The 26,381-nt window shown below is 34.1% G+C and overlaps 3 protein-coding genes and 1 long non-coding RNA gene across 5 annotated transcripts; 2 read left to right on the top strand and 2 right to left on the bottom strand.

The window, feature by feature from the left end:
* The first annotated feature begins 252 nt into the window (after positions 1 to 252).
* On the top strand, positions 253 to 4,779 carry LOC149909519 (uncharacterized). Its single transcript, XR_016458579.1, has 3 exons — positions 253 to 373; positions 745 to 875; positions 4,643 to 4,779. It is a non-coding gene; the product is annotated as an uncharacterized LOC149909519 (long non-coding RNA).
* Positions 4,780 to 4,802: 23 nt separating this feature from the next.
* On the bottom strand, positions 4,803 to 9,950 carry IntS8 (integrator complex subunit 8). The gene is made up of 9 exons (XM_090119536.1): positions 9,675 to 9,950; positions 9,393 to 9,599; positions 9,089 to 9,186; positions 8,678 to 8,808; positions 6,997 to 8,590; positions 6,614 to 6,776; positions 6,154 to 6,502; positions 5,670 to 5,913; positions 4,803 to 5,178 (listed from the first exon to the last, which is right to left on the bottom strand). Exons 1-9 carry the CDS (start codon positions 9,790 to 9,792, stop codon positions 4,939 to 4,941), a joined length of 3,144 nt encoding a protein of 1,047 aa, XP_089975662.1. The 5' UTR covers positions 9,793 to 9,950; the 3' UTR covers positions 4,803 to 4,938.
* A 124-nt stretch (positions 9,951 to 10,074) lies between these two features.
* Positions 10,075 to 20,881, top strand: LOC149909517 (lipopolysaccharide-induced tumor necrosis factor-alpha factor homolog). Of its 2 annotated transcripts, none has more exons than XR_016458578.1 (3): positions 10,075 to 10,218; positions 12,508 to 12,700; positions 20,640 to 20,881. XR_016458578.1 is itself a non-coding variant. In XM_090119535.1 (3 exons), coding segments are annotated over exons 1-3 (315 nt in total). In that variant the 5' UTR covers positions 11,660 to 11,792; the 3' UTR covers positions 20,761 to 20,881. The 2 variants fall into 2 exon arrangements, 1 of the variants encoding a protein (XP_089975661.1); XM_090119535.1 differs by lacking the exon at positions 10,075 to 10,218 and adding an exon at positions 11,660 to 11,793.
* Positions 20,882 to 21,221: 340 nt separating this feature from the next.
* LOC149909516 (lipopolysaccharide-induced tumor necrosis factor-alpha factor homolog) lies at positions 21,222 to 25,732 on the bottom strand. Its single transcript, XM_090119534.1, has 3 exons — positions 25,500 to 25,732; positions 24,140 to 24,428; positions 21,222 to 21,905 (listed from the first exon to the last, which is right to left on the bottom strand). The coding sequence occupies exons 1-3, from the start codon at positions 25,510 to 25,512 to the stop codon at positions 21,800 to 21,802; spliced, it is 408 nt and encodes a 135-aa protein (XP_089975660.1). The 5' UTR covers positions 25,513 to 25,732; the 3' UTR covers positions 21,222 to 21,799.
* Positions 25,733 to 26,381: the final 649 nt, after the last annotated feature.

Below are 26,381 nucleotides of genomic sequence, written 5' to 3'. Positions count from 1 at the left end.
ACATGTACAGTATATTTAGGGATCATCCTATTTTCTTGCTCCACTCTTATAAAGCGTTTACTAAATTTAAATTGTGATTTAAATAATTTTACATGTATGAAGGTTTGATGAAAAACTATTCTCTGAAAAGACTTCATCAGAGAGGTTTTCATTGATATCATATTGATTATATTTTTTAAATAACCGGTTTCGTAACATTATCCTCCTACCTGACGTCGCGTCGTAGGTATGAAGGACGATGTTATTGCCAAACCGGTCGTATCTTTTATAATTAAATATTTAACTATCAAAGAGTAGGTAAATAAAACTGGAAAAAGTGAATTGAGTGCTTCATTCAAAAAAGCAAAACTATAAAATGCAATTCTATCGAGAGGTAACAATTCAAATTATCAAGAATCATAATAGTTAATACATATAATAGGTAATTGGATCTAGTAGTTATTTATTATAGTCAACTTAACCCTGGCTTTTCAGTCGTACCTATAACTATTAAAATCGTCAATGTTTGTAAGAATGTATGGATGTATACATTTTTACGCGAAAATCCACTGAACGGATTGTCATGATAATAAATTGGCAACGATGTAGGTACTAAACACATAACCCATAAAAATATGTGTACCTACTTGTTTTTGTCCGGGAAGAAACGAGTTTTATGGCATAGCTAGTACATATAATATAAATTGTATGACAATTATTATAAAGACTGTAACTAGTTATTATAAGGTTTTTAAAAATTTACAGGTACCATTACTGTTAGGTCCAAAAAATGCTCTAGTAACGTGTTTGTTTTGCAATGTGCCAGTAAGGACTACCATTAAGCTTACGACAACTACAAGAACTCATATAACAGCGATACTATTTACATTGGTCTGGTAAGTTAATATTATTTTCTCCATCAAAGCAAAATGAATTTCCTAATTTAGATAAAATGACATAGTTACAGGTATTTTAAAATTGTTTTGGATTGCTAATAGGTATGTAGTTACATACAATATTTGCTTCATTATCAAAAAAAGCTTATATATAAGAGTTTAAGGGCTTGGTCTAGTAGTGCAAACAAATGCATCCTGTCATCCTATATTATGTAAATAATACAAATGTACTAAGGGAAAGTTGCTCCACTTAATTTTTAAAAATTAAATCATTCGTATAATTTAATATTCGTAATAAGTACCAAAAATGACAATTTGAAACAATTTTCGTGAAAATTACACCGGGTGATTTTTTTTATCAGTACACAAAATTTGCGAATACTTTCTATTGATATCTTCAACTTCATGTTTATATAACTGATCAACTTTTACAAAGAAATTTGGACGAAATATAAAAATAGTTTGGAAAATCCAAAAGTGCACGCCTCATAATTTTTTTTAATAATTATTTATTAATTATTATTTTTGTTTATTTAATAACAATTAAACCACATCGAATCAGACCCTGAAAAATGAAAGGGTTCTATTCCTGAGCATACTCAAGCGTAAGAGAGAAAAAAGGACTCGATTAGTAAAGTATTTCGGTCGCTATCGTGTTAACAAGAAAATCCTCCGCACATACAGACACACGGACGTCCAAGACAGAACTTTTTTAAACTGTTTTTTAACTAGTTTAAATAACAAAAATGACTTCAAAAATATCATGAATGTTAAAAATAGTGTTTTTTCTTAATATGTGTGTGTATGTATTATCTTACAAGTACAATGTATGATACATAAAGACATTTTAAGTTTGAAAAATCAGATGTTTTGCGCGAAGCGACAGTAGTACCCACCTCAACGCTTCGCTCATGAGGCGTGCAAAAATAAGCTTTCCATACAAAATGCATAACTCTATACATTTTTTTCGACCTAAGTTTCTTAGTGAAAGTTGTTCAGTTTAACTAATAAAACGGATAAACAAATTTTGTATTTAATAAAAAAAATGTAATGTTTGTGTTAAAAAATTATAAAATAGAAAAATACGCAAATGAAAACAAAAGATATTTATTTCTGACTAGCTTCCGCCCGCGACTCCGTCCGCGCGGATGTCAGTCTTCGCGTCTTCTACAGATTTATTATATTATGTATAATATATAGATTTATATTGATAAACCTAATAAATCTTTTGCTAGCATTCTGATGCTTTATCGGTTGCACTGGATTTATCTCTTTTTTTTCAATCGCTTGAATGAAGTCTCGAATCAATCAATTCTGACAGTAGGCAATTTATGTAAAATCCAATAATGGTCCATCATTTTATTTTGCCTAAACGTTACATACTTTTTTATATATTCTATTTTATATATTCTATTTTTAACGAATGATTCACTCCAGTCCAAACAGCAAATAAGCAGACTTCTGCTTCTGCAACGTTTAGTTGTCCCCACAGACATGCTTAAATATACATGTCTGTGGTTGTCCCTGAATTTGGAAAAAATAGTCATGATTCTTATCTATGACAAAAGTGTTATTTTTTGCATTGTATTTCAAATATTAAATTTTTTTTTAACCGCATCTTACGCATTCATGTCTTTTGCCGGAATTAGACATTTAACTTCTACTAGTCCCATTTTCCCTTTTTGATATGGGAGTGTATAAAGTAAATTTTTTAGATATTTCTCGTTATACTTTTAAAAAGTTATTATTGTCATTTTGCTCATTAGGTAAAGTAATTTCGATATCAGTTTTAAGTTTTTTGATACCTGCAATAATAACGTCATAATCGCCTGCACATACTTATCGATTACACTCTGTATACAATCCACCATCCATATTCATAATGTTTTCCTGTCCTCCTCTCCTTTACGCTGTTCACCGATACATTTTAAATGAGTAAATCTGCTACCACTGAAGGATGTTTCATTGTGATCAGCAAATTTTCACCACCTTTGTCGATTATTTGTTTTTCATTTTTAATCAGCAATTGGGAATCATCAGTTTTGTTTTTGCAGATTGGTGATGTACCCTAACAATACGTCGAAAAGGGAAAGCATCAACGAATTATCGTTTTCGTCCTCTTTTTTTATTCTTCGCGTCTCTGTTACTTCTGTTTGTTTAGTTCTCAACCCCACTGAATTTTGATGATGTGATGATAATCCATTCGTTTTAATATTGGTACTTAGAGTTTTTTGGTAGTTTTGTAGTTAGACTAAACTAGAAATGGTGGACTAAATTTTTCAGCGCGTCTGTAAGATCAGAATATAAAACCAACATCCTGTATTTAAGTTACAAAATTAATAATCAAACAACATGCCGCTACGTTGAAAATTACTAGAAAAAATTAAAACACCTCGGATCAATTTTGGAGTAAACAAATCATTTTCCCCGTATGGGGATTTCCCCGGATGAACTTGGGAAGTTCAAGTTCTCAATACAAGTTTATATTATATTTCGTATTTCTCAAACGAAATATAAACATTTTTGGAACTTCAAAAAAATTATATTATAAGAAAATTTATGAGCTTACTTTAGTTTTAAAGAAATATACATCCCTTTACTGACTCCCCGTAAAATAAAGAAATTGTTGCCAATCACCTTTGCAATCTATTTGGTTTCATTAACTTTATGTTCGAAGATAATTTTTTTCTAGTAGTTACACGCGTATTTTTTTTCGTTTATTTTCCATATCGAAATCAAATGTTTAAAAATACGAATATTTGCACAAAACTAAGATAAAAATAATCAATTAACAAAAATATTAAATTTAATGAAGTAGAGCAACTTTCACTTCGGTATGAAGGAAAATCGAGCGTAGAGCACACGTCAGAACGCTCCGGCCCAAGGAGCGCGACTAAAGAAATTCGCTAGGATTTTTCCTTATTATTTTAAATATTTTTTTAATATTTAAAGAATTATCAAAATTCAAAAAAAATTTTTTTTAAAGGATTAATACTCATTGGTCTTCAACCAACTCGAATAAATTAATGGAAAAAATAACTTTTAGCAGTATTTATCAATCGATTTTGTAAGGCAAAAAATGGGAAATTTAATGAATTTATAACGCTCTAATTAAGAAAATCATAAGTTTTTCGGCAATTGTATTCAGCAGTTTTTAATAACGACTATATAAGGATAATAATGCGCTGATCAGATTTTGTAAATTGTAATCGGTTGCAACGTAGTGAGTGCACAAACTTAGCTCGAAATGATTTTGGGGGAAAGAGACTTATCTTGAAGGCCTGATTAAGGTAACATAAAGTAACTTTATAAATGTGAAAAAATTCACGCGCATTGCGTATATAACACTAATTGATAAACAAGAAAAAAAAATTCAGTTTATCATTTCATTAGCCGGGAAAAAATTGTCAAATAACTTGTTGAAAACGCAATTTTGCTAGACTGCAGCCTTAAGTCCTATGTTCAAAAATAAAATTCAATTGTTTATCAAATGATTCGCATTATTATACATATCTAAACAGGTTCCTAGTTTGCGTACAAATTTGTTGAATTTTTAATTTGAAGAAATAATTTACTTAGGTACGTACTACGTAGGTATAAAATAAGACTCGGTCACGTTATTAAAGGTTTTTAAAAAATAATAACATACTCATATAAAAAATAAGGGAGCAGGAGAAGAATATACAGGAGGGAAATTTTCTGAGGGCTCTGGAGGAAAAGTACTATTTCCCGTTCTCCACTCTTTTATTTTTTTTACATATTTTCAGTTGCTGTTGCTGTATACCGTACTGGTGTGTCGACTCTGCAAAGAACACGGACCATTACTGTCCCAAGTGTTACAGATATCTCGGTACTTATGAGCGATAGTGGTTTCAATAATATCATTATTTTTATAAAAATAAAGTACATATATACATAAAAGGTTATTGGCGTGCAGTTCGACCCCGCGGTTCGTTTCCCGGCCTCCCCGCGCCGAGTGTCAAGCGATACTGCCACTTCCAGAGTTCCAGCAATGTGGCAGAATCAAATAAAAAGACTATTGTAACTAAAAATATTATATTTTCTAAGCAACATATTGGTTCGTGAGCGCTCTGAGTAATCTTGCGCGTCTAATGGCCGCGGCTTCGCGTTGTATGTCTTCACTGTTATTTGCGTTCAGTTCGAGTGCCCCCGCGGCTTTGACCGCGCGAGCGCGTCGCCCGCCCTCCCCGCGCCGCGTGTGCAGCGCTACTGCCACTTCCAGCAGTGTGCCGTCCCATAGACACCCGTAGTAACCGTCCATTGCATCTGCTGCGTTGCCAGTCTATAAATATATGACAGTGTCAATGCACTTGAATTCAAACACAAAACTTTTTTATTCCTTAAAAACTTTGACAAGTGTATAGACGTATATTTTTAAAAACTACAACTGCACATATTTTAAGAACTCAGAAGGACGTTTCTACCAAGAAGAATCGTCAAGAAACTCGGTAGTTACTATCTAGGTGCATTTTAGTGACAAAAGTTAATACTTATATCTGTAATGAAAGAAACTCTGTAAAAACAAGCTAGTTTTATTACGTATAATTTAACAAGGGAATAAGCCGTTACAGGCATACATTCGCAAATATTAATTAAAAATTGCTGTATTCTAAGGTCACTGGAAATAATGCAGAAGCTGATTTTATTAGGTACCTATAGTTTGTACAATGCATGTTGAATCTACGTATGTATATACGCGGCAAATTGAAATGGTAAAAAGGTCTTTAAATAAAAAAAAATGTAAGAATTCGTTTTTGGCGGATAGCAACTAACCTTTTCAGCGAAGCATTTGAAAGCGGTCGTGTAATCGGGTTCCTCTGGCAGCTGGCACAGTGCAGCGGCTTGAGACGGGGAAGATAGCGCTTGGCAACATCTGGCAGCCCGTCTCGCGATACTGCCCTCGTCTGGCATTCGCTTGGCAAAGTGCCAAGTGCCAGCCGCCAGCGCGCACAAGTACCGACGGAGCGCGGATGACCATCGCCCACCCGCCATTTCGACGTCACCGTACAGACGCAACCTAAAATGATGAAAGAAATTTATGATATAATACAGAATATACAATTAAAGAGATATTATATAAGAGTACAGAATATAAGTTGCAAAATACTAACATGTAAATAATTTATTTAGGAATAAAGTAATATAAAAAAAAACAATGGGATGTTTTATTTATTAAATATTTTCAATTCTTTTCCAATTATAAATCAATGTAAAAGAGTACGTCTTAAATTTAATATCAATCTGGTCCACAACTCACCATGATGTGTTATAGGGATAGAACTTCAAACTTTTCTCCAATAACTCCGTGACCGATTCCAGCACATGTTTGCAATTATAGTTGTTCATGTTTGAAATATTTGAGGGCCATAGAGTCGTGTACTCTATGACGAGTTCCAAAGAGCTATCATCTGTAAGGAGGTTGTATATTCTAGCCAGCAACGATAGCATGACGCTGACCGCTAGAGGTTCTCGTAGGGTTGTCAAAAAGGCATTAAACGCGTTTCTTGCTTCTGCTGCCGCGTTAGGGGCATCCCTAGAGTGAGATGGCATGCCACCTGCGTTCCTCTTTACTGGGCCGGTAGTACCGTTGTTGTATATAGATAGCACTGTAAGATTAACTTCGTTAAAAAACCCAAATCAAAAATAAATTAAATGTGGTACAGATACCTTTAGACAAGAGAAACTGTCTCTATTTTTAAATAGAAACATTTGCATACCATAATCCCATAATGGTCTTGGGAACTTTCTAGACGCCTTGCCTCTCTGCAACTCGAAGCACGCCGCACAGAGTGCCGCTGCCAATTCGCCCGGACCATTAATAATACCCGCGCCTTCCCACTCACAGGCGTTCACTAAACATATCCAACAACCTTCTACCACCTGCGAATAAATAATACATTTACTATCAAGTCTTACTCGTACGATTAATTAATAAAATCTAGAAATTTTTAAGATAATATGTTTTGTAAATTTAATATTTGTAGAGTACTTTAACTTGAAATGTTGACAATAACGAAAAATATTTGCCAATTATATTAAATGACTGGACTTGTAATCTCTAACTTTATAGGGATATTATAAATATTTATTATTATAATACCTGTGCTCGTGGTATAATGGTATCGCCCGAAGTAGCCGCAGCGATACACGCCTTACATTTATTCGCAAGCGCTGTTAAGTTAAGGCGATGATGCGGCCACTCACTCAACATCACATTCACTTGTAAGAAGAGAACTTCCCAAGATAATTGACGGCATATGCGATATAATGTCGGATCTGATCCGCTGCCTAATTGACTTCTGGCCTCATTCTCTAGAACCGAAAGCAAAGATAAGGCTGTTCGAGAGCATCCCGACTCTGCCCTTGCTCTTGATGCACCTGACACAATATAACCAAAATCTTGCAAAAACCCTCTGGGTAGTGAAATAAACGTGTTTCCTAAACCTCCAGGAGGCTTCCATGATGGGCTCAACTTCCACAGCGGTGACGATGGTGTTGTAATAGCTAATTTCACGAGACACATGCGCACATCGTCTGCCGTTGATGCCTCCACGAGCCGTTTCTTAATTCGACCGAGTTCTAATTCAGGAACAGATTTAAATTCGAAGTTTGGCATTTCCCAATCGTCGGTCAGCAGTTCCCTTGGTATATCGATATTTTCATCATCAACAGCGTTCGGGTCGTTTAGAATGTCATTTAAATATTCGTCACAGATTAGTTTCCTTCGGATGCTTTCAGCAGATGCTTCTCCGACATATTTTTTAAAATAGTCATCTATGCGATCTATCGGTATTCGACAATTGGACGTTGCTAGATGGAGAAAGAATATTTGTAGATTTTTCCAGTCATTTTCAGATAAGTTACTTATCAAGACTGGTCCAAGTGCCCAAAAAAGTAGATCAAAATATTTGATTCCGATTGTTTTAAATTTATTAAGGAACTCTGGATGCGTCGAGGGTATTCCGCCTTCTAAAGCATATCGAACTGCGTTTAATACAGAAACTCTGTTTAACAAATCTCTAGCAACTGTGAATGCTCCACTTGAAGCAGATCCCTGGATATCAAGTTCTACAACTTCTCTATGAACGAGAGGTATTTCTCTCGTCAAATTATCAGCTTGAAGTATCGCAATAATACCAGCATAGTGATTCGAAACAGATTCTTGAAGTTTTTGCAAGAGCGATGGTTCCTCATTGAGAAGGTCATAGCCCAAATTTAATGCTCTTATATACCCTATAATGTCTTCTTTAGTCATACTAGCGTAATTAAAATTACCCCATGGCATTTCTTTGTGAATTCCATAACCATATGTCGCTATCTCTTTCTCCAAAAGATTTGAGTTTTCCCTACATCCCAGTATGTGTTTCTTAGCCAAATCATGTTGTCCGTAAAAGAAGTAATTATAACAGAGATCAAAATGGATTTGCATTGCTAGTTCATACTGGCTTATAAGTACATCACCAGCATTCCAATTGTGATTCATATCATCTGAGTCTTCAGTCAGATGAACAAAAGTTTCCATAACAGGTACTCTTATTTTTCTCGACTCTCTGCGTCCAAGAGTGGTTTCATAATATGCTAAAATACCTTCTAAATATCTAATAGATTGCAATCGGGATGTTTCACACATTCTTAAAATTCTTTCGAAACTTTGATTCATAGGACTATAGGTGCTATCGGTTTGGGATCCAGGCCTAGAAATTAAGTCTTTTTATTAGTTTTTTGTAGTATGGTAACTATATTTTTTATTTATATACACATTTATTATAGGTAGTACTTACACATGCACAAAAGGCAGTTTTGAAGACTTTAAAAACAGTGCAGACTTCACTGGGAATCTGAGGATCCAGCGATGATACAGCGTCAGTGCAAATTGTACATGTAATTTTTGCAAAATTTCTGATGGGATTTCCTGTTAGATAACAATTTAATACTTTTAATATATAAATAAAACAATTATTTCTATTGATAGATTTCAAATGTGCAGACAACACAGAATACATTCTGATAAATGGATAAAGATTGTAAAAAAAGAGTGTGTGCGCCAAGCACACATGTCAGAAGTGAAACTTCTTCGGCAAGATACCAAAGTCATATCCTTACATGACGGTTTTGCCATGCCGCAACAATAAAGAAGTTTCACTTAAAAAAAATTCAAAAGTAAAAGTAAAATATAATCGCATAGTATATACCAGAGGAGGTGAATTGAATGCTGAATCTGTAGCCATATAAACCAAATCTTGCATGAGCTGTTGTTGTATGTGGGGTGGCAAGTTGTTCTCCATAGTATCTAAAAGTATAGTTTTACAATGAAATCATTTAATTGGAAAAATTATAAGTAATATATTTTGTCTGTGCACACTAAACGATTACACCCTGTATACATATACATATACTATAATATTATGCAGCAATAAGAAAATTGATGTTTCACATCTGCCAGGTGTCCCGTGACGGCTCCCTTTTTTACGTTTTACAAATTTAAAATACATATACCTAAATTCCAATGTAGAGAAGGTGCTACTTTTAACGCAAGAATCTTTAGTGCCAATTGCTTTTTGGTGAACTGTAGAGTTGGAGGTGTGGTGGGTGCAGGACTTGAAGGTCCATCCACATCTACTATCCTTTCACTATTTAGTTTTGCATTCTGATTTTTTGTATCCACAGACAGAAATTCTTCTATGAGCTGACATCCTGATGGTTCTGTAAGAAAAATCAAACTCATTTTATGTCAATCAGACTGATACACCAAACTGTAATAGTATGGAATATTATTACCTGGATTTGGTTTACTTAAATGTCTCTTAAGTAAATTGGGGTCGAGTAAAAATTCAAACCATAACACTGTGTCAGGGGAGATAGGTACTGTGCCCGGTCTTAGTAAGTCAACATCCATGTTGATACGTTGTAACTTTATTAATATTTTCAATTACTCTCACTAAACCATAAAATAAACTTCACTGATGCTACTATACATTTAAAAATCTTTCTTATTTAATAATTATCCTAATGTTTACACTACACACACTCATCACTTCACCAGACTCATCATCACATCAATGATTCAATGATTGTTGCCTAATGACAATTGACACGCGACAGCTGACAATTATTGACCTATGACAAATGACAACTGACAATGATTTTTTTTGAAGTATTAGTAGCTTGGTTACAAGACTTTTAGGCCAACTGATACCGATGTTGTAATCTTTTAGGCCGCTTATTCATCTGCAAGAAAACTTCCACAAGAAATGTCCGACAGTCTGTCTGATAGCAGCTTGCAAGTCTACTTGCAGGTGGAAAAGGCGGCCTTAGTGGTAAGGTAAGTGGTGGGTTAGTGGTAATCAGTTTGTTCGCAGGCAATTAATACTGTGATAATTTTAATTAAAAAAAAACACGGGGCTCCTATTCCTGTGTAAATCGAATAATTCTGTTTCCTAATTATTCTCGACCTAGATATTACATTAATATTATACATAAACAAAATAATTAAAATGCCATGCGTTTGAAAACTGATAGATATACCTATAAATCGAGACCTCTGCGACGCAGTTAACTACAAGACTTCCTTTTCAATCGACTTTCAAACTGAAGGATTTCAATTCGACAGTTTTATTTTGATTTGATCTTATTAATTATTTTTAGATATCTACTGGCTCATAATTTAAAAAAATACTTGTCAATACACGATTAGGATAGCATCTGCAAAATATTTAAGTAAAATCACATAAATAAATAAGAAAGTACTGCTCTATTCGATATTGATGGCTTCTTTTAACATTATGGGGGAGATAATAGAATTAGAGTAATTTTACAAATAACATGGTAAATTCAATTGCGTTTAGTTCTAGGTTGTTGTACCTATCTAAATCGTATAGGAATTCTAAGGGTAGATATAAATATATCTATACTAGATTTCCGCCCGCGGCTTCGCCCGCGTTTTCAAAGGAAAACCCGCATAGTTCCCGTTCCCGTGGGATTTCCGGGATAAAACCTATCCTATGTGTTATTCCAAGTTACCCTCTATATGTGTGCTAAATTTCATTGTAATCGGTTCAGTAGTTTTTACGTGAAAGAGTAACAAACATCCATACATCCATACTTACAAACTTTCGCCTTTATAATATTAATATTAAGATATATCACAACAATATACCATTTTAATGGTTAAAATAAAGTACTTACATTAAAATCTAGCTATAAATATTAAATATGTACCTACTTATATAAAGTGTATAATTATAACACAATTCTGATATAATTAAAAATGCCTATTGATAGTGCATGGACTTGGCGAAATCTCGCAACTGATACCTAGCGTAAATTATAATATTGTAATATTTAGCTTTTTCTTAGACATTTTTTTTTCATTTTCTTTATATTATAGTTTTCGCAGTAAGTAAACTGTAGGTAAGTATATTATTAAGAAAATTTTTAATTTTCACTCAGAGAAATGACATAATAATTACTATATAAACAATGTTTACCTCGCTTATGTGCACTTCAATATTTTCAATTCAAAACATACAACAATAGATAGGTAGGTAAGTACATATGTGATAAGACCAAAATACACCGAAATAAATTTATGGAAACCTGTATGCAATGTAACATGGACATAGAAATGAAATTAGCGTGCTAGAGCGATATATTTGAGGAAGAACTTATTTCATATTATAGTATTTGATCTATGCTCAGTGTTATCAATTTAAGTGTATACCCGATAACCGACGGCTATCTATTTTTAATATCCTTCACTTGCAATAAGCAATTACGATGTATTGGTTAGAAATATTTACAATATTATAGACAAGATGAAAAAGTAATATTCAGTAAAAACAAATTGGTAACAAGTGTGGACACAGTATAATTGGATTACCTAAGTTATTTAATAAAAGTAAGTGTTTTGAGTTTAATTCAACGCTTTAAACGTTAAGTTAGTAAAGTAGGTTAAGTAGTAGGTATCAGAAAAAAATGTAATATGAAGTGAAACGAGTAATTAGGTTGAAGATGTGAATAGAATATTTAAATTCATTATTTCAAACCATTTTCCCTATAGATAGTGTCGCACTGCGTTACTTTAGATTAAAATGCTTTTGGTCATTGAATTGAGAACATAATATGAAATAAAAATTATGACCAATGTTTTCTGTACTATTTATTTCAAATAGGTATACTGGCTTTAAATGATTTTAATAATAAATAAAAAGTAAGAGTGGAGACCATTTCAAATACTGCTCTCTTTTTACTAGGTATGTTATATTATGTCCAAAATAATACAGTAGGTAATCTTTTAGAGAATTTGAAAGTGCGCCGACCTGTTACTTTGTTATTTGTTTTTAGATTTATCTTGTTTCTTTCAACCACTTTCTTTTCATTTTCTCGTTATGAATTTTTCGATTAAATATTTCTTGAGGACATTTTGAAAAGGATTATACCTAATATGCAGTTTTGTAGAAGTATCACGATTAAAACAAGATTTAAACTAACCTACACTGAAGTAATGGACAATTAGTGTTCATTTACGACCTTAATAATTTTCAGGATGTTTATTGGAGAGTCAGAAACTGTTAATATTTTTAATGCATATGTACACGTTTATAAATTTCAGTGGAGTCGAATAATTACCAGCAAATTGGAAATAGTGCGAATGAGGAAGGTATCGAGATGGATCTGTTACAAGTCGGCTCGGAGCCGGTGGGAATGCACTGTCCGTATTGCCATGAAGAAATTATGACAAAGGCCAACTATAGAAACAGTTCAACGACACATTTAATTGCAATAATTCTTGGTATATTATTTTGGTGAGTTGTAATTTTTATAAGCTGGACTATTGCATGTTCCTTTTATTAAAGGTAAATGGCAATCAACGTATAGGTATCCGTATAATATATTATGATCTTAAATTATAATACACAATGAGTATACATATACTAGTGGTCCGCCCCGGCTTCGCCCGTGGTTCATATTTAGTATCCTATGTCCTTCTCCTGGCTCTAGACTACCTCCCTGCCGATTTTCAGCTAAATCGGTTCAGCCGTTCTTGAGTTATAACTTATAAGTGGAGTAATTAACACGACTTTTTTTATATAATATAGATTTTCATAAACAAGTTTTTTGTTTCGGAGATGATTTCGGTTAATATTTTTTGTTGAATAACTATTAGTATGTGAGCGATACATAATTAATAGATTAATAATTATTGTTGTATGTAAAATAACTATTTTAAATATTATGTTGCGGTTAGTTAACAGCAGGACAAGGTTAGGAAGTGGGTACTTAGTTATCTCTCGATAATTAAATATACCTGTTTGTTAATTACATGTAATATCATTTTAGTTATATATTTATAGAAGTAGGATTTTTACGATCAATTTGCATTGAAACATAGGAACTTAATTTTAAACAGAGATGATGTTATTATGATTATGTACCTACCTACCATCATTTATGCAGTAGATATCCTTTGCTCTAGACAAGATTGGGTAGATATGAAAGAGATAAATAGATAGATACATAATAGATAGATTGCCTATATTATGTTCAAATATATGCTTAGGTATATTTTACGTAGGTTTACATTAGTGCTGATTTTTGATAAAAGTAATTATGCGGCTGGTGATTATGTATTCTGCAAATTAATTTAAGAGGTAATTGGTATCAAACATGTCAGGAACAAGAATATAGCAAATTTTACAATTACTTAATGTTTACGATTCATAAGTACCATAGTGTAGTGTATTTGCATTATGAATTATCTGTGCGTGATAATATTTACTAAGTGGGTATTTGAAAAATAAAAAGTTAGTCTTGATTCTAGCCGGCGTACATTATTTATTCCCGCATTGATTTCCTCATTCATCTTTTAAATATAACATATTTGGCGACGAGGATGGCGAACGACATTCCTTTATCCAATTTGAACATTAAAGAGTTTAATAGTACAACATGTAAGTGGAATACATACGTGAGCCAGTTGGAAGCGTGGTTCGACATACATAACCTAAATGCTGCATCACGTACTAAATATTTGATCGCCGTCGTGGGTGCAGAAACTTTGGATTTAATTATCGATTTGTGTTACCCTAAAAAACCCGAGGACCTAAATTTTGATGAAATCGTGAAGAAAGTGCGCAACCACCTAATTCCAAAAAAATGTGAGATCGCCGAACGGATGTCTTTTCGCGCTTGCAAACAAGAAGCCGGGCAATCTTTGAACGATTTCATGGCACGGTTGAAACAGATGGCGAGGAATTGCAATTTTGAAGGAACTAAACATTTGGAAGAAAATCTGAGGGATCAGTTTGTGTACGGAATTCGTAGTGATACCATTCGCTTTCGATTATTAACGGAAGAGACTTTAACGTACGCTCGAGCGACAGAGATTGCGTTATCTTTGGAAGCCGCCGATCGAGACTCGCGGGCGGCAGCGGAGCCGCAAGGGCAGGCGGAAGCGGTGCACGCGGTGTACGGCTCGCGGCGGCGCGGGCCAGCGGAGGAGCGCGCGGCGGCGGCGCGAGGCGGCGCGCCGGGCGGCGGCGGCAGGCCGCGAGGGAGCGGTGCGGGCGCGGGCTCGCGCCGGCAGCGCAGCTCGGCCGCGGGGCCGACGTGCTGGCGGTGTGCGGGCCAGCACGCTCCACATTTGTGTAGTTTTAGTAAAGTGTCGTGTTATGTGTGCGGCCAGCGTGGTCATATAGCCAAGGTCTGCAAAAAGCGTAAATGTGAAAGGGTAAATCACTTGGGGAGTGATGAATCGAGTGTCGGTGAAGAGTTTACGGACAATTGTGAGACTGTAGGTATTTATACGATGGACATATGTGGCGAGCAGTACGATAATAGTCCTTGGTATGTAAAATTAAGCATTAATGGGGTTTTAATTGATATGCAAGTCGATAGTGGCGCAGGAGTGAGTGTGATTCCTATTTTGTTGTATAAGAAATATTTTTCTCACATGTCTATAACGCCTACTAGTGTTAATTTGAAAATGTATAACGGGCACAGTGTTAAGCCGATGGGTAAAATAAAATGCGATATTTTGTACAAAAATAAAAGTGCTTATGATTTAGATTTAATTATTGTCGATAGCGATGCGACGTCCGCTCTGTTAGGTCGGCAGTGGATGAAAGCATTAAATATTAAATGTATTAATATTAATAGTTTAGAACCGAATAAATCGCATGACGACATTGACGCAGTTCATTTAATGCGGCACGATGACATATGTAGCCAATTAATGCGTAAATATCCGAATGTATTTAAATCTGGAATCGGTACCTATAATGGCCCAGAGGTTGAATTAAAATTGAAATCAGACGCACGGCCCATTTTCTGTAAAGCTCGTTTGATTCCATACTCACTTCGTGACGCGGTCGATAAAGAATTAGCCCGTCTCCAACAAGAAGGTATTATCTCACCCGTGGACACCAGTGAGTGGGGTACTCCTATTGTACCGGTTATTAAAAGTAATGGAGATATTCGTTTGTGCGGGGATTTTAAGATAACATTAAACCCGGTGTTGTTAGACGACAAATATCCGATTCCTAGAATCGAAGACATTTTTTGTGAGTTACAGGGAGGTAAATTATTTAGTAAAATCGATTTAAGTCATGCGTATCAACAATTGAAGCTGTCGGATGAATCTAAACTCATGTGTTGTATTGTGACTCATAGAGGTATATTTTGTTATAACCGATTACCATTCGGAATTAAAACGGCCGTGAGTATTTTTCAACGATTTATCGACAAATTAATTAAATTAAAGTTTGTTACAACATTTATCGACGATATTTTAATAACGGGTGTTGATGACGCAGATCACATGAAACGATTAATGAGAGTGTTTGATATTTTATCGCAAGCGGGCCTTAGAGTAGCCCCTAATAAATGTAAATTTTTTCAGAGATCTGTTTCATATTTAGGACATGTTATTGATGCGCATGGACTAAGAACGGAAACAGTGAAAATTGATATAATTAAATCAACGCCTGTACCGTGTAATGTGTCACAATTAAAAGCGTTTTTAGGTCTCGTTAATTACTATGCAAAGTTTTTACCCAACCTTAGTACAGTGCTATATCCTTTGCATAATTTATTAAAAAAAAATGTTAAATTTATTTGGTGTACTAATTGTAATAACTCTTTTAAAGAAATCAAGAGAATGTTGTCAGATGACCTGGTATTGGTCCATTATAATCCAAATTCACCGTTGCGCTTATATTGTGACGCGTCGCCGTACGGTGTCGGCGCGGCCCTGATGCAGCGCGACGCTAACAATGCACCCGATTCCGAGCGTCCCGTGGCTCACGCGTCACGTACCTTGACTGCGTCCGAACGTAACTATGCTCAGATTTGTAGGGAAGGCTTAGCGGTTATATTTGCTGTACATAAATTTCATTGTTATTTGTATGGCAGACAATTTACTCTAATAACTGATTGTAAACCGTTAGCAAATATTTTTTATCAAGAAAAAAGTATTCCGCGCATGGTGGCGGGGCGTTTGCAGCGCTGGGCGGTTATTTTATCAGAATATAATTATAGAATTGAGTGCGTTCGATCAGATAAGAATTGCGTGGCGGACGCATTATCGCGATTGCCGTCCAAACAATTAGACACTGCGGTATGTAACAATGAATCATTTGAATTTTTAAATTTTGTTGAAAGTTCTTTATCGATAACTTACCGCGACATAGCTCAGTCGACAAAGAAAGACATAATTTTATCTAAGGTACTTATATTTTTAAGGCAAAACTGGGAATTTTGTTTAGATGATAAATTTAAGTTATATTGGAAAGTACGTGACGCCCTTAGTATTGAACAAGAATGTATTATGTTCGGATTACGAGTAGTTATACCGAGTGATTTACGCGAGCGGGTATTATCAGCTTTGCATTCAACTCATCAAGGTATCGTGCGTATGAAATCATTTGCGAGAAGTTATGTGTGGTGGCCGGGGTTAGATAAGGATTTAGAGCGTATTTGCAAGGATTGTCGTACGTGTGCGATGGTTCGGCCGGCACCGGCGCGTGCGGCTACCCATCCGTGGGAGTGGCCGCAGATAGCTTGGTACAGAGTTCATGTAGATTTTTTAAGCCCAAAACTGAACGTATATTATTTTATTCTCATTGATGCATACTCTAAATGGATTGAAGCATTTTTGGTTAAATGTACAAGTGCCGATGTTACTATTAACTGTCTTAGAGGGATTTTCGCTCGTTTCGGTTATCCTTATGAATTAGTTTCGGACAATGGTCCACCATTTAGTAGTAAACAATTTGCTGAGTACCTAGGTGTCGTCCATGTTAAGCATATTTTAGTTTCTCCTTATAAACCAAGTAGCAATGGGGCGGCTGAGAACTCTGTTAAATTAATTAAAAATTGCCTTAAGAAAGCGGAATTAGATGGCGTAGATTGTGATGAAGCCCTGCAAAATTTTCTATTAATGTACCGTAATACTAAACATTGCACCACAGGGCGTTCGCCATCTGAGTTGTTACTTAAAAAAAATGTTAGGACTGCGTTTGATTCACTTAGACCCGATTTGAATGAAATGATTCGACAGAAACAACGCAAACAAATAATATCGTATAGACCGACTCGTGAGTTCTCACTTGGTGATAAAGTACTATTTAGAAAATATAGAAATAATAAATCATTTTGGGTAGAGGGAGTTATTTTAGATAGACTAGGACCTCTTTCCTATAAGGTGGGAGAAGGGAAAATGGCACATAAAAGACACATTGATCAACTCAGAGTTTATAAAAATTATTCGGGATCCGTGGAGCACAGTAGCCAAGAAGACGATGAGTGTGAAACTGCTTCTAAAATCGTTACTACCTTTCCCACCGAAGGTGGCTTAATGTCATCTCGACCTGATACATACAGTGTCTTGAACGATCGTCCAGTCCGGGCTCGCCGAGCCCCAGTTAGGTATGGTTTCGAGTAAAATTTATTGCGTTAATTATATGGACTTTGTTTCATAGCTAAGTTATTTATAAGATGTTCTACTAGCATAAGTTCAATGTTGTTTTAGTTTGTGTAAGAGTGCTCGATACGGCTATGTAGTTATATTTTAGTTATAAATACTTTACATTTATATTCTTATATATATTTCGATTGGTGTCGGGGAGATGTAGTGTATTTGCATTATGAATTATCTGTGCGTGATAATATTTACTAAGTGGGTATTTGAAAAATAAAAAGTTAGTCTTGATTCTAGCCGGCGTACATTATTTATTCCCGCATTGATTTCCTCATTCATCTTTTAAATATCATCTTTTAAATATAACACATAGAAATCAATAAACCGTAAATTCGTGCGTTAGGATACAAATTAAAAAGCTGAGTTTAATATAAAATCAAGCTGTCCAATAAAAGTAGGTATAGTTTACTTGTGTGTACTGTTTAGCTATCGGTTTAAATGTGTTGATTTTGGCTACAGTGGTTTTCATACTAATTATTATGACATTATAGCAGTTCTTGTTATTTAGATTTCTATGATAGTTACTTATAAATAACAACGATTATAGTTACTGAGACAAACCTTACAATTCCATAGCTTAGGACATGTTACAAAAAATACATTTGCGTTGTAAAAAACCCTTCTAATATGATAACTACGAAAGTTAACTGTATGTGTATTGTGTATGTTTGTTACTTTTCACGCCTAATCTACTGAGTATAGGCTATATGGGGTTAAAAATTGGTACAAAGTGTAGTTATCGTTGAAGATAAAAACAAGATACTTTGCATTTTGGGACTGGATAGGATAAAATAAAATAGAAAAAAATAAGACTCAAAGTCTGTCGCTAGGCCACGGGCGTCAAGCTAGTTCTGTCACTGTCTATAAAACTAGATTAGGTACACTCTTGGGTACACTAATTATGAAATTCAACAGATAAGTAATTATTTTTTTTAATATCTAATATAACTACTTAATTACGGAAATATAGTAAATCACTATAAATTAAAAGAACGCAACAATAATCTTACATATTAATCGAAGGCAATTATAATTTTCCGATAGCTAGCTGGAAGGCTATTTTTCCAGTTTTCCTATGAACTAATATGCACATAATAGCGCACATAATAAATATGTACGCTCTAATACAAGAACCTGTCAAGCTTTATTCCAATTAGGTATATATCTTGAATAAATCATTAGAGAAAATGAAAATAATTGTTACCTAAATTATTTATCTTTTTGGAGAGAAATGTTATCTACCAATATCAATTGTATTGTATGTCATAATGGCAATTGTCTTTCAAAGTAGGAAGCACGGACACTGTGACTGACACTTTGTTATTTTTCTATAAGAAAACACTTCTAATCTGAAAGCCAAAACTCTATCCAATAACTTCATATTTGGAATAAAGTGTACCTACCAATGAAAAACATTATGTAGTAGTGATTCCCTGGAGTATCGTTGTAATTATAAATTTACTAGCTGCTCCACGCGGTTTCACCCCCGTGGCTCCACTCCTGTTGGCCGTAGAGTGATGATATATAGCCTATAACCTTCCTCGATAATTGGGCTATCTAACACCGAAATAATTTTTCAAATCGGACCAGTAGTTCCCGAGATTAGCGCGTTCAAACAAACAAACAAACAAACTCTTCAGCTTTATAATATCAGTATAGATTATAAAGTCCCATAAATTTAACTAATCTGAAATTTAGGATGAACGCGTATCATGAGATACTTTAAGGAAAATGTGGGGTGTTATAATGAGCATGATGATTGCAGATTTTACACGCTTCACCTGTATATGTTTGTTTGTTTCTAACCGAATTCTTTGGGCGCGATTTCGACCCACTTTAAACGGCCAGATTTCGTTCAAACTTTGTAGATTTATTGAGGACCGATGACAATACACTAATTTGATAAAATTATCTATTTTTTAGTTCGGTTTTCTATAAAAAGCGTATTTTTTAGTTTTTTTTTTAACTATTATTATTAAATGATTCAATTAAAACGTGGAGGACAATGTAAAAATATTTTCCAAAAGGATTGAAATAGAGATTTCCCTCGTTGATAACCCCTGCGGGTTACCACCGCACAAAGTATCGATTAGGGATTTAAGAACTTTGTTGTCTTTATTATTTACATTTCTCGAACAAGAAATGTGAACAGGTGCCGGCCGTGGCGCACATGTAGAGCCTAATTAACGAGCTTAGTTTGAAACTTTTATTCCTAGAATTTAGTGATTTTAATTTCATGACTTTTCTGCTATTTACCAACAAGATAAACGAAATGCATCTTGGTCAATGAATCGACTCGTTTGCTTTATGCATTTTGGCGCTCCTTACAATCTATAGCGCCTAAAGCCACCTCGCCAATCGCTCTGTCTCAACCGGCACTCTACAAATATGCATATTATGTTTCTGAAAAGATATAATATGATATTATGAAAAGGGTTTTGTCGTTTCTTTGTGGAAACTTTTACTTGATAATTCATTCGAAAATATGCGTTATTATCATCAGTAGGAAATAATTATGTAAGCCTCGGTCCTCCACTCACCTTTTTTGTATTATGTACCTAATACTATATTAAGTAAATTCTTTTGGAGTTCAGAAAGCTGTTGAAGGTAGTAGATAAGTAATTGGAAAAATCGGCGTTAAAAATGAAATTAAACACGTAATGAACCGTGCTTCAAATCCTTTATATAATTATTATTATACAACGCAACATTGTGAGGCCATTTTCACATACATACATATTGAACTAAATTATGTTATTTTTCAGGTGGCTATGCTGTTGTATATTACCCTATTTATTCAAGAGATGGAAGAACGTGGAACATTATTGTCCTAACTGTAGGAGGTTTTTAGGCGTTTTCACGAGGAAGAAAATATTTAGCATTTAATGAATCTTGTTAAGACCGTGCACTTTATTCATTTTCCTTTGACTATTATTGCACTAAGGTATCTAATCTGTGACTAAGGCACCCGACAAAGGTCTTATTTCTTGTTCCTAGTTTAACTAAGTTATTAAGTATTGTAAATGATGAAGTCTGCTTTCTGAATAATAATTAAATAATAAAACAAAATTAGTCAATTAATTGTTAATTTTGTCTAAACGAACATGTATTGTTAATATTACTAAAAATATTTTTGTTAGTTCCTACTTCCTATGATTCATCATTTGTCGAGTTAGTTTATTCGCACTTACACAGTTAATAGGATAATATTATTATAAAATATATAAATTATTTGAACAATATTGCCACATTGCCAGATAATATTATAATAATATAATGCTTAATTTATTATTATACTATTAAATATTAATGACTGTTTGTTAGGTAGGTAATGAATAAATAAATCATTTTAAAATGTCTTTAACTTTTATTTTTACAAAATGTTTATAAAAAAGTATCCAATTCCCTAGTTACTAATTACAATTAAGAAAGATAAAAAAGCATATCACAGTAACAATTCAAAAATATATCTAAAATTAAGTATTTTAGTGAAATCATGTCCCGCACTTTGGACCCTGTGGGAATTCCAGTTAATTTATATATATAAGTACCTACAGTAAAAATAACTTACTAAACATTATAATGTATATTTTAAATTTTAATAGGCTTTCCAATGCACAGCGTACATTATAAATACGCATTTATTTTAATCCATTCACAAAATATAAAAAAAATCTATAAATTTACAGATGGGTTATGGAATTAAAAAAGTATTTGGTAAAGTGTAGTCATATTAAAAGTTTGTTCTACATTAACAGCTATGTACCTGAATGTCCTGTACGTAGGTATATTTTGATAGTTTAGCTTCATTTTGTATTTTAATGAGACAGTTTCTTATCTATTTAAAATTAAAGATTCGATAAAATATCCGCTCCACTATTCTTAGACGGACATTTTAAACATATTTCAGGCAATAATTCATTAGTTAAGAGGGAAGATAGGAACCTATGAAAGCTTTACACTGAGGACAATAGTGATTTGCAGTCTTGCACGATTTCATACAGTACGGAACGAAGCAGCCGCAACAACATCTGAAAGGAAAACATTGGAGATAAATATTGTTTAAAACATTATTTTAATCTACTTATACAGTACTTTAATGACAGTATTATTTTATTAGGATATCTATTGAATTTGGTTCTTCATAAATGGAGTTACACTGTCAAAATTATTACTTGGCGCTTAAACGATAACATGTAAACATTAAAACATAAAACAATATTATCGTGTTCCTTGTGATGATAAATAAGGAACCAAACATTCTTTTATTTGATGATAGATCATAGAAATACAAGAAAAGTTCTGTGGTTAAAGCCTGCAAGTTTGTTCCGAATCATAAAAAGATAAAGTAGGTATCATGATTGTAAAAAATATGATTTCGCACACATTCCATCATAAACACACTTATTGTTATGTATGCATGCATATTGTACATATGTTAGTGAAACGTGATTATTAAACTATATTATTATTATTCTAGACCGGGAGATACTGACACAAAATTTCGAGTCATTTGTAACAGGATGGCGGTTCTACAGGGGTCTTAGTACGCAATGACAAGAAGAAAAACGATGGCGTGAACGCTGGTACCGGCGGCTTAGTCGCGTGGGCGTTAGTCGAACTCGTCGGAAAATAGCGAAAGTCAAACGATTTGTAACAGTATGGCACTTATTTTTCCTGTAAGTTTGAGGATCAACAAATATAAATACAAAATTTCAAAGATCTATGTGTTGGAAATCTTCACTTATATAAATTAATAATAAATTAAGTTTTCAAGTATGACAGCACTTTTTCCCCCTACTAGAAGTATGGCAAATATAATAATGGTCACATTTTATCAAATACTCTCCAAAAATCCAAATGCAATACTGGTACAAAAAGTTTGGCGAAATAAAAATTTTTTGCAGATTTTCGGCGGTATGGCGACCATTTGGAATCGTCCAAAAAGTATGGCATGGCGATTTTCGTAAATGGCTGCACGACGATAGTTACCTGTGCAAAAGTTAGCCTGGTACAAATGGTTGAATGATTGTTTTATTTAAATCAACACATTCGCGTCGGTATGGCGGGCTGTAAGACACACCGGAAAAGTATGGCATGATACTACCGCCTACTACTTTTTTATGGGCTATCGGTAAATTCTAAAATTTTTGTGTTACAAATCGTTTGACTTTCGCTATTTTTCCGACGAGTTCGACAAACGCCCACGCGACTAAGCCACCGGTACCAGCGTTCACACCATCATTTTTCTTTTTGTCATTGCGTACTAAGACCCCTGTAGAACCGCCATCCGTGTTACAAATGACTCGAAATTTTGTGTCAGTATCTCCCGGTCTATTCCTCCTTCAATGACAATTAATATGCCGATCTCGTTTGTCATATGATGCTCATGCGTACGTAAACTCTAGGATTTTATTTATATCCACTTATTATTATAAGATATTATGTTATGTAGTTTGAATGTAGGTAGTACTCGTACGTTAGTTCGTGACATATTATGTGCTTAACAAATAGTGTCAGTGTAGAGATAACTCTAAACATTAGGTACATTATCGTGGCGTCAATATGAGGCAATTATTACACCAATTTAGATAAAAAAAGATAATACTATAATAAGAACGTCGAGTCGACAACATTTACATAAACTTAATTTATTAGATACAATAGATTCAATGCTTAGAATATGTCAATTATAAAAAAAGCTTGTGTGCCGAGCACACGTGTCAGTACTCTCAATCGTGCCTAAAGAAGTTTCACTTCAACAATATCTGGATGACGTCTTCCATAACGGCATCCTTGTATAGATTTGAGAAAAAAAAAATATTGTTTTAGTTTCGAGTTTAAATTCATTCCAACGCATTTCCAACGATAGCCATTCCCCAATGACGTCATAATCAAGAAGTTTTTATATAAAAATCTGACATTCATATTAATTGCTGACGCAAAACGAGCGAGATGTGTGTATTTTCAAAAGATTTAAAATGATTCATATATGCCTATATGGCATTACATAGAAATAACGTTAAATAAATTGCAATAATAGTGATACTATAGTTATAAGTTTATTAATTTACTATATACGTAAATGAATCGCAAAATGTGTTGGTAAGCGCATAACTCGAGAACGGCTGAACCGATTTCGATAATTCTTTTTTTATTATATTCCTTGAAGTACGAGGATGGTTTTTATGTAGAGAAAACGTAAATATGTACCACGGGCGAAGCCGGGGCGGTCCGCTAGTTTACTATATACGTAAAGACTTACCCAGCTAGAACGCACAGTGCAGCGGACACGATGTGTGTTCGATTGTTTGGCACATAATCGACTCTTGTTACTATGGATTTGTTACAAGTGGGACATGAAGTGCCTGTGGGCCCGGGGCCCATTTTTGTGGGAACGTTGGACGCTGCTCTGTTCTCTGAGCCGGGAGTGACGACGACTGTACGGGGATGTGCCACGGGCTGTGGCGGGTTGTTCCCAAAATATGACGGCGGTGGTGCTGGATTCGGCGGCATTTGTTCGTATGGTGGTGGCAAACCCATCTTATTCTCCACTGAAATGGACATATTGGTTAATTTTTGGCAATTTTCGTACCTAATAGGTACTTATGATAAATATTGAGTTCGCCACCTTCTTCCGAGTATAAACATGCGATACTGTCATAATGTACCTAGTAAATAACTGTAATTTGAAAGAGAAAGCGGATATATAAGTTTAGGGCTATTTTAGATATAGGTAATTATAGGATGTTCTAAAGGATCTATAATGATTTTCTAAAACGTTGTCCACTGACGAATAAATTAAAATGAGTTAGGTATCATCTTCTTAACTAATACTTAGTGGATTATGATCGTGATTCAGTTTCATTCTTTATTCTATAGAGATGGAACGACTACATACGATTGATAAAACACGTTTAATTTTTTTATGTTTTACTTTATTTCCTCTTTTAATGATAGACGTAAAATTATAATATTATTATGTATGTACATAATAGCAAAATGTTTCGTGCTGTATTTATGATTGTAAACATTTAATTGTAGTAGGTATGTACATTTAATTGTTTTTTTCGTTACCGACCCAGTTTAAACTGGATATGAGAATAATTACAATTTTTTTAAGCCAGTTTTCCAAATAGGTATTTGCCATACCTACATGAAATTGAATTCACAGTTGTAAGATCCACCCACAAAATGACATAAAAATATGTAATGTTCGGTTTTATATTAATTAATCTCGATCCGTGATTTCGTAATAATTTAAGGCTTGTACAAATTATTCAGTGCGTGACTAAACCACAAGGTTTATGAAAACGGAAAGTGTAAAAACCAACTATAAATAATCACTGTTATAATATTGTTTGATGATTTAAAAAATCACTTACAAAACGAACAATGCTATCAATACTGTTAATTCGTGAAATACAATGTTATCGTTAATTTTAATAAATATGGTTTAAACTTTAAATTATAAATTTTACAGAAGTCGCAACTTAATTAACTTTATTTTTATAATAATTCATTGTAGAAATAAATGAATAAAACCATTTAACAATTTTCGAAATAAATTTATATGACTCAGTTGTTGTTGATGTGAAATATAAAATACAATATAGTTTACTTACTCGTTGCGTCCATTATGATGAAACTTAACCTTCGCACTTGCTCTATTAAATATTCTGACTTAAAATTCACGTCAGTTTACGCGTTATGTTATATTTCTGAACACTATTTTCACAAATTTTTACCAGTTATTACTCAAATATGGATTTCTTTTCCGTAAAGTTGCTTACGTAGCCTCTAAAGAAAAACTTGTTTACTTCGTGACGCTGGTCGTGCTGTCGAGTGAATGCACTCCGGAGTCATCGAGATATATTACTAGAGGGGTTATTCCAAACAAAAACATTGCGCGCGGCCGATGTGGTGGGGTACGTGTGGAACGAGCGAGGCGTGGCTTCAAGTTCAAAGATTAAGCAATGCGTGCAGATGCGACACATTGTGCAATCTGTTTACTCGGTACTATCTGGTGGTACTGATACTAGGGAATTAATAAAACGAGGATTTTATATTAAACTATGTATTTTAATTTCCTTTAAATAATATCAATTTATTAAGCTTTTGTCGTTTTGTGTAGTAATCAATAGTTTTATCAGTTTTTGCTTCATGATGTAATTTAAATGGATACGATGATTCAATGTTGATGGCGTTTACGTATAAGAAACTCACATTTTGAAAAATCTCACGCGAGATTCGAGGATGGGGGAGGGGTTGAATAAATACTCACGAAATCTCACCAGGGGGGGAGGGAGGTGCAGAAAATTTAAAAAAACACCTCACGTAATTTATGGACGCCCCCTTACTCGATCACAATTTTTGTAACTTTACTATAAACGGAACTACATTTAAAAATATACTTTATTTATTGAGTTATAAGGTTGCTTCCATTCTGTTTATTTACATTCTCAAAAACATCAATCGCTGCAGAGGTGGCTTGCGACAAAGGCGGC

This window comes from Colias eurytheme, chromosome 3 (assembly GCF_061535395.1).
Source record: "Colias eurytheme isolate Ceu_HAF_F1 chromosome 3, ilColEury1 Martin Lab GWU primary, whole genome shotgun sequence".
In the NCBI taxonomy this organism is placed as follows: Eukaryota; Metazoa; Arthropoda; class Insecta; order Lepidoptera; family Pieridae; genus Colias; species Colias eurytheme.
This window is presented reverse-complemented; position numbering and strand designations above follow the sequence as displayed.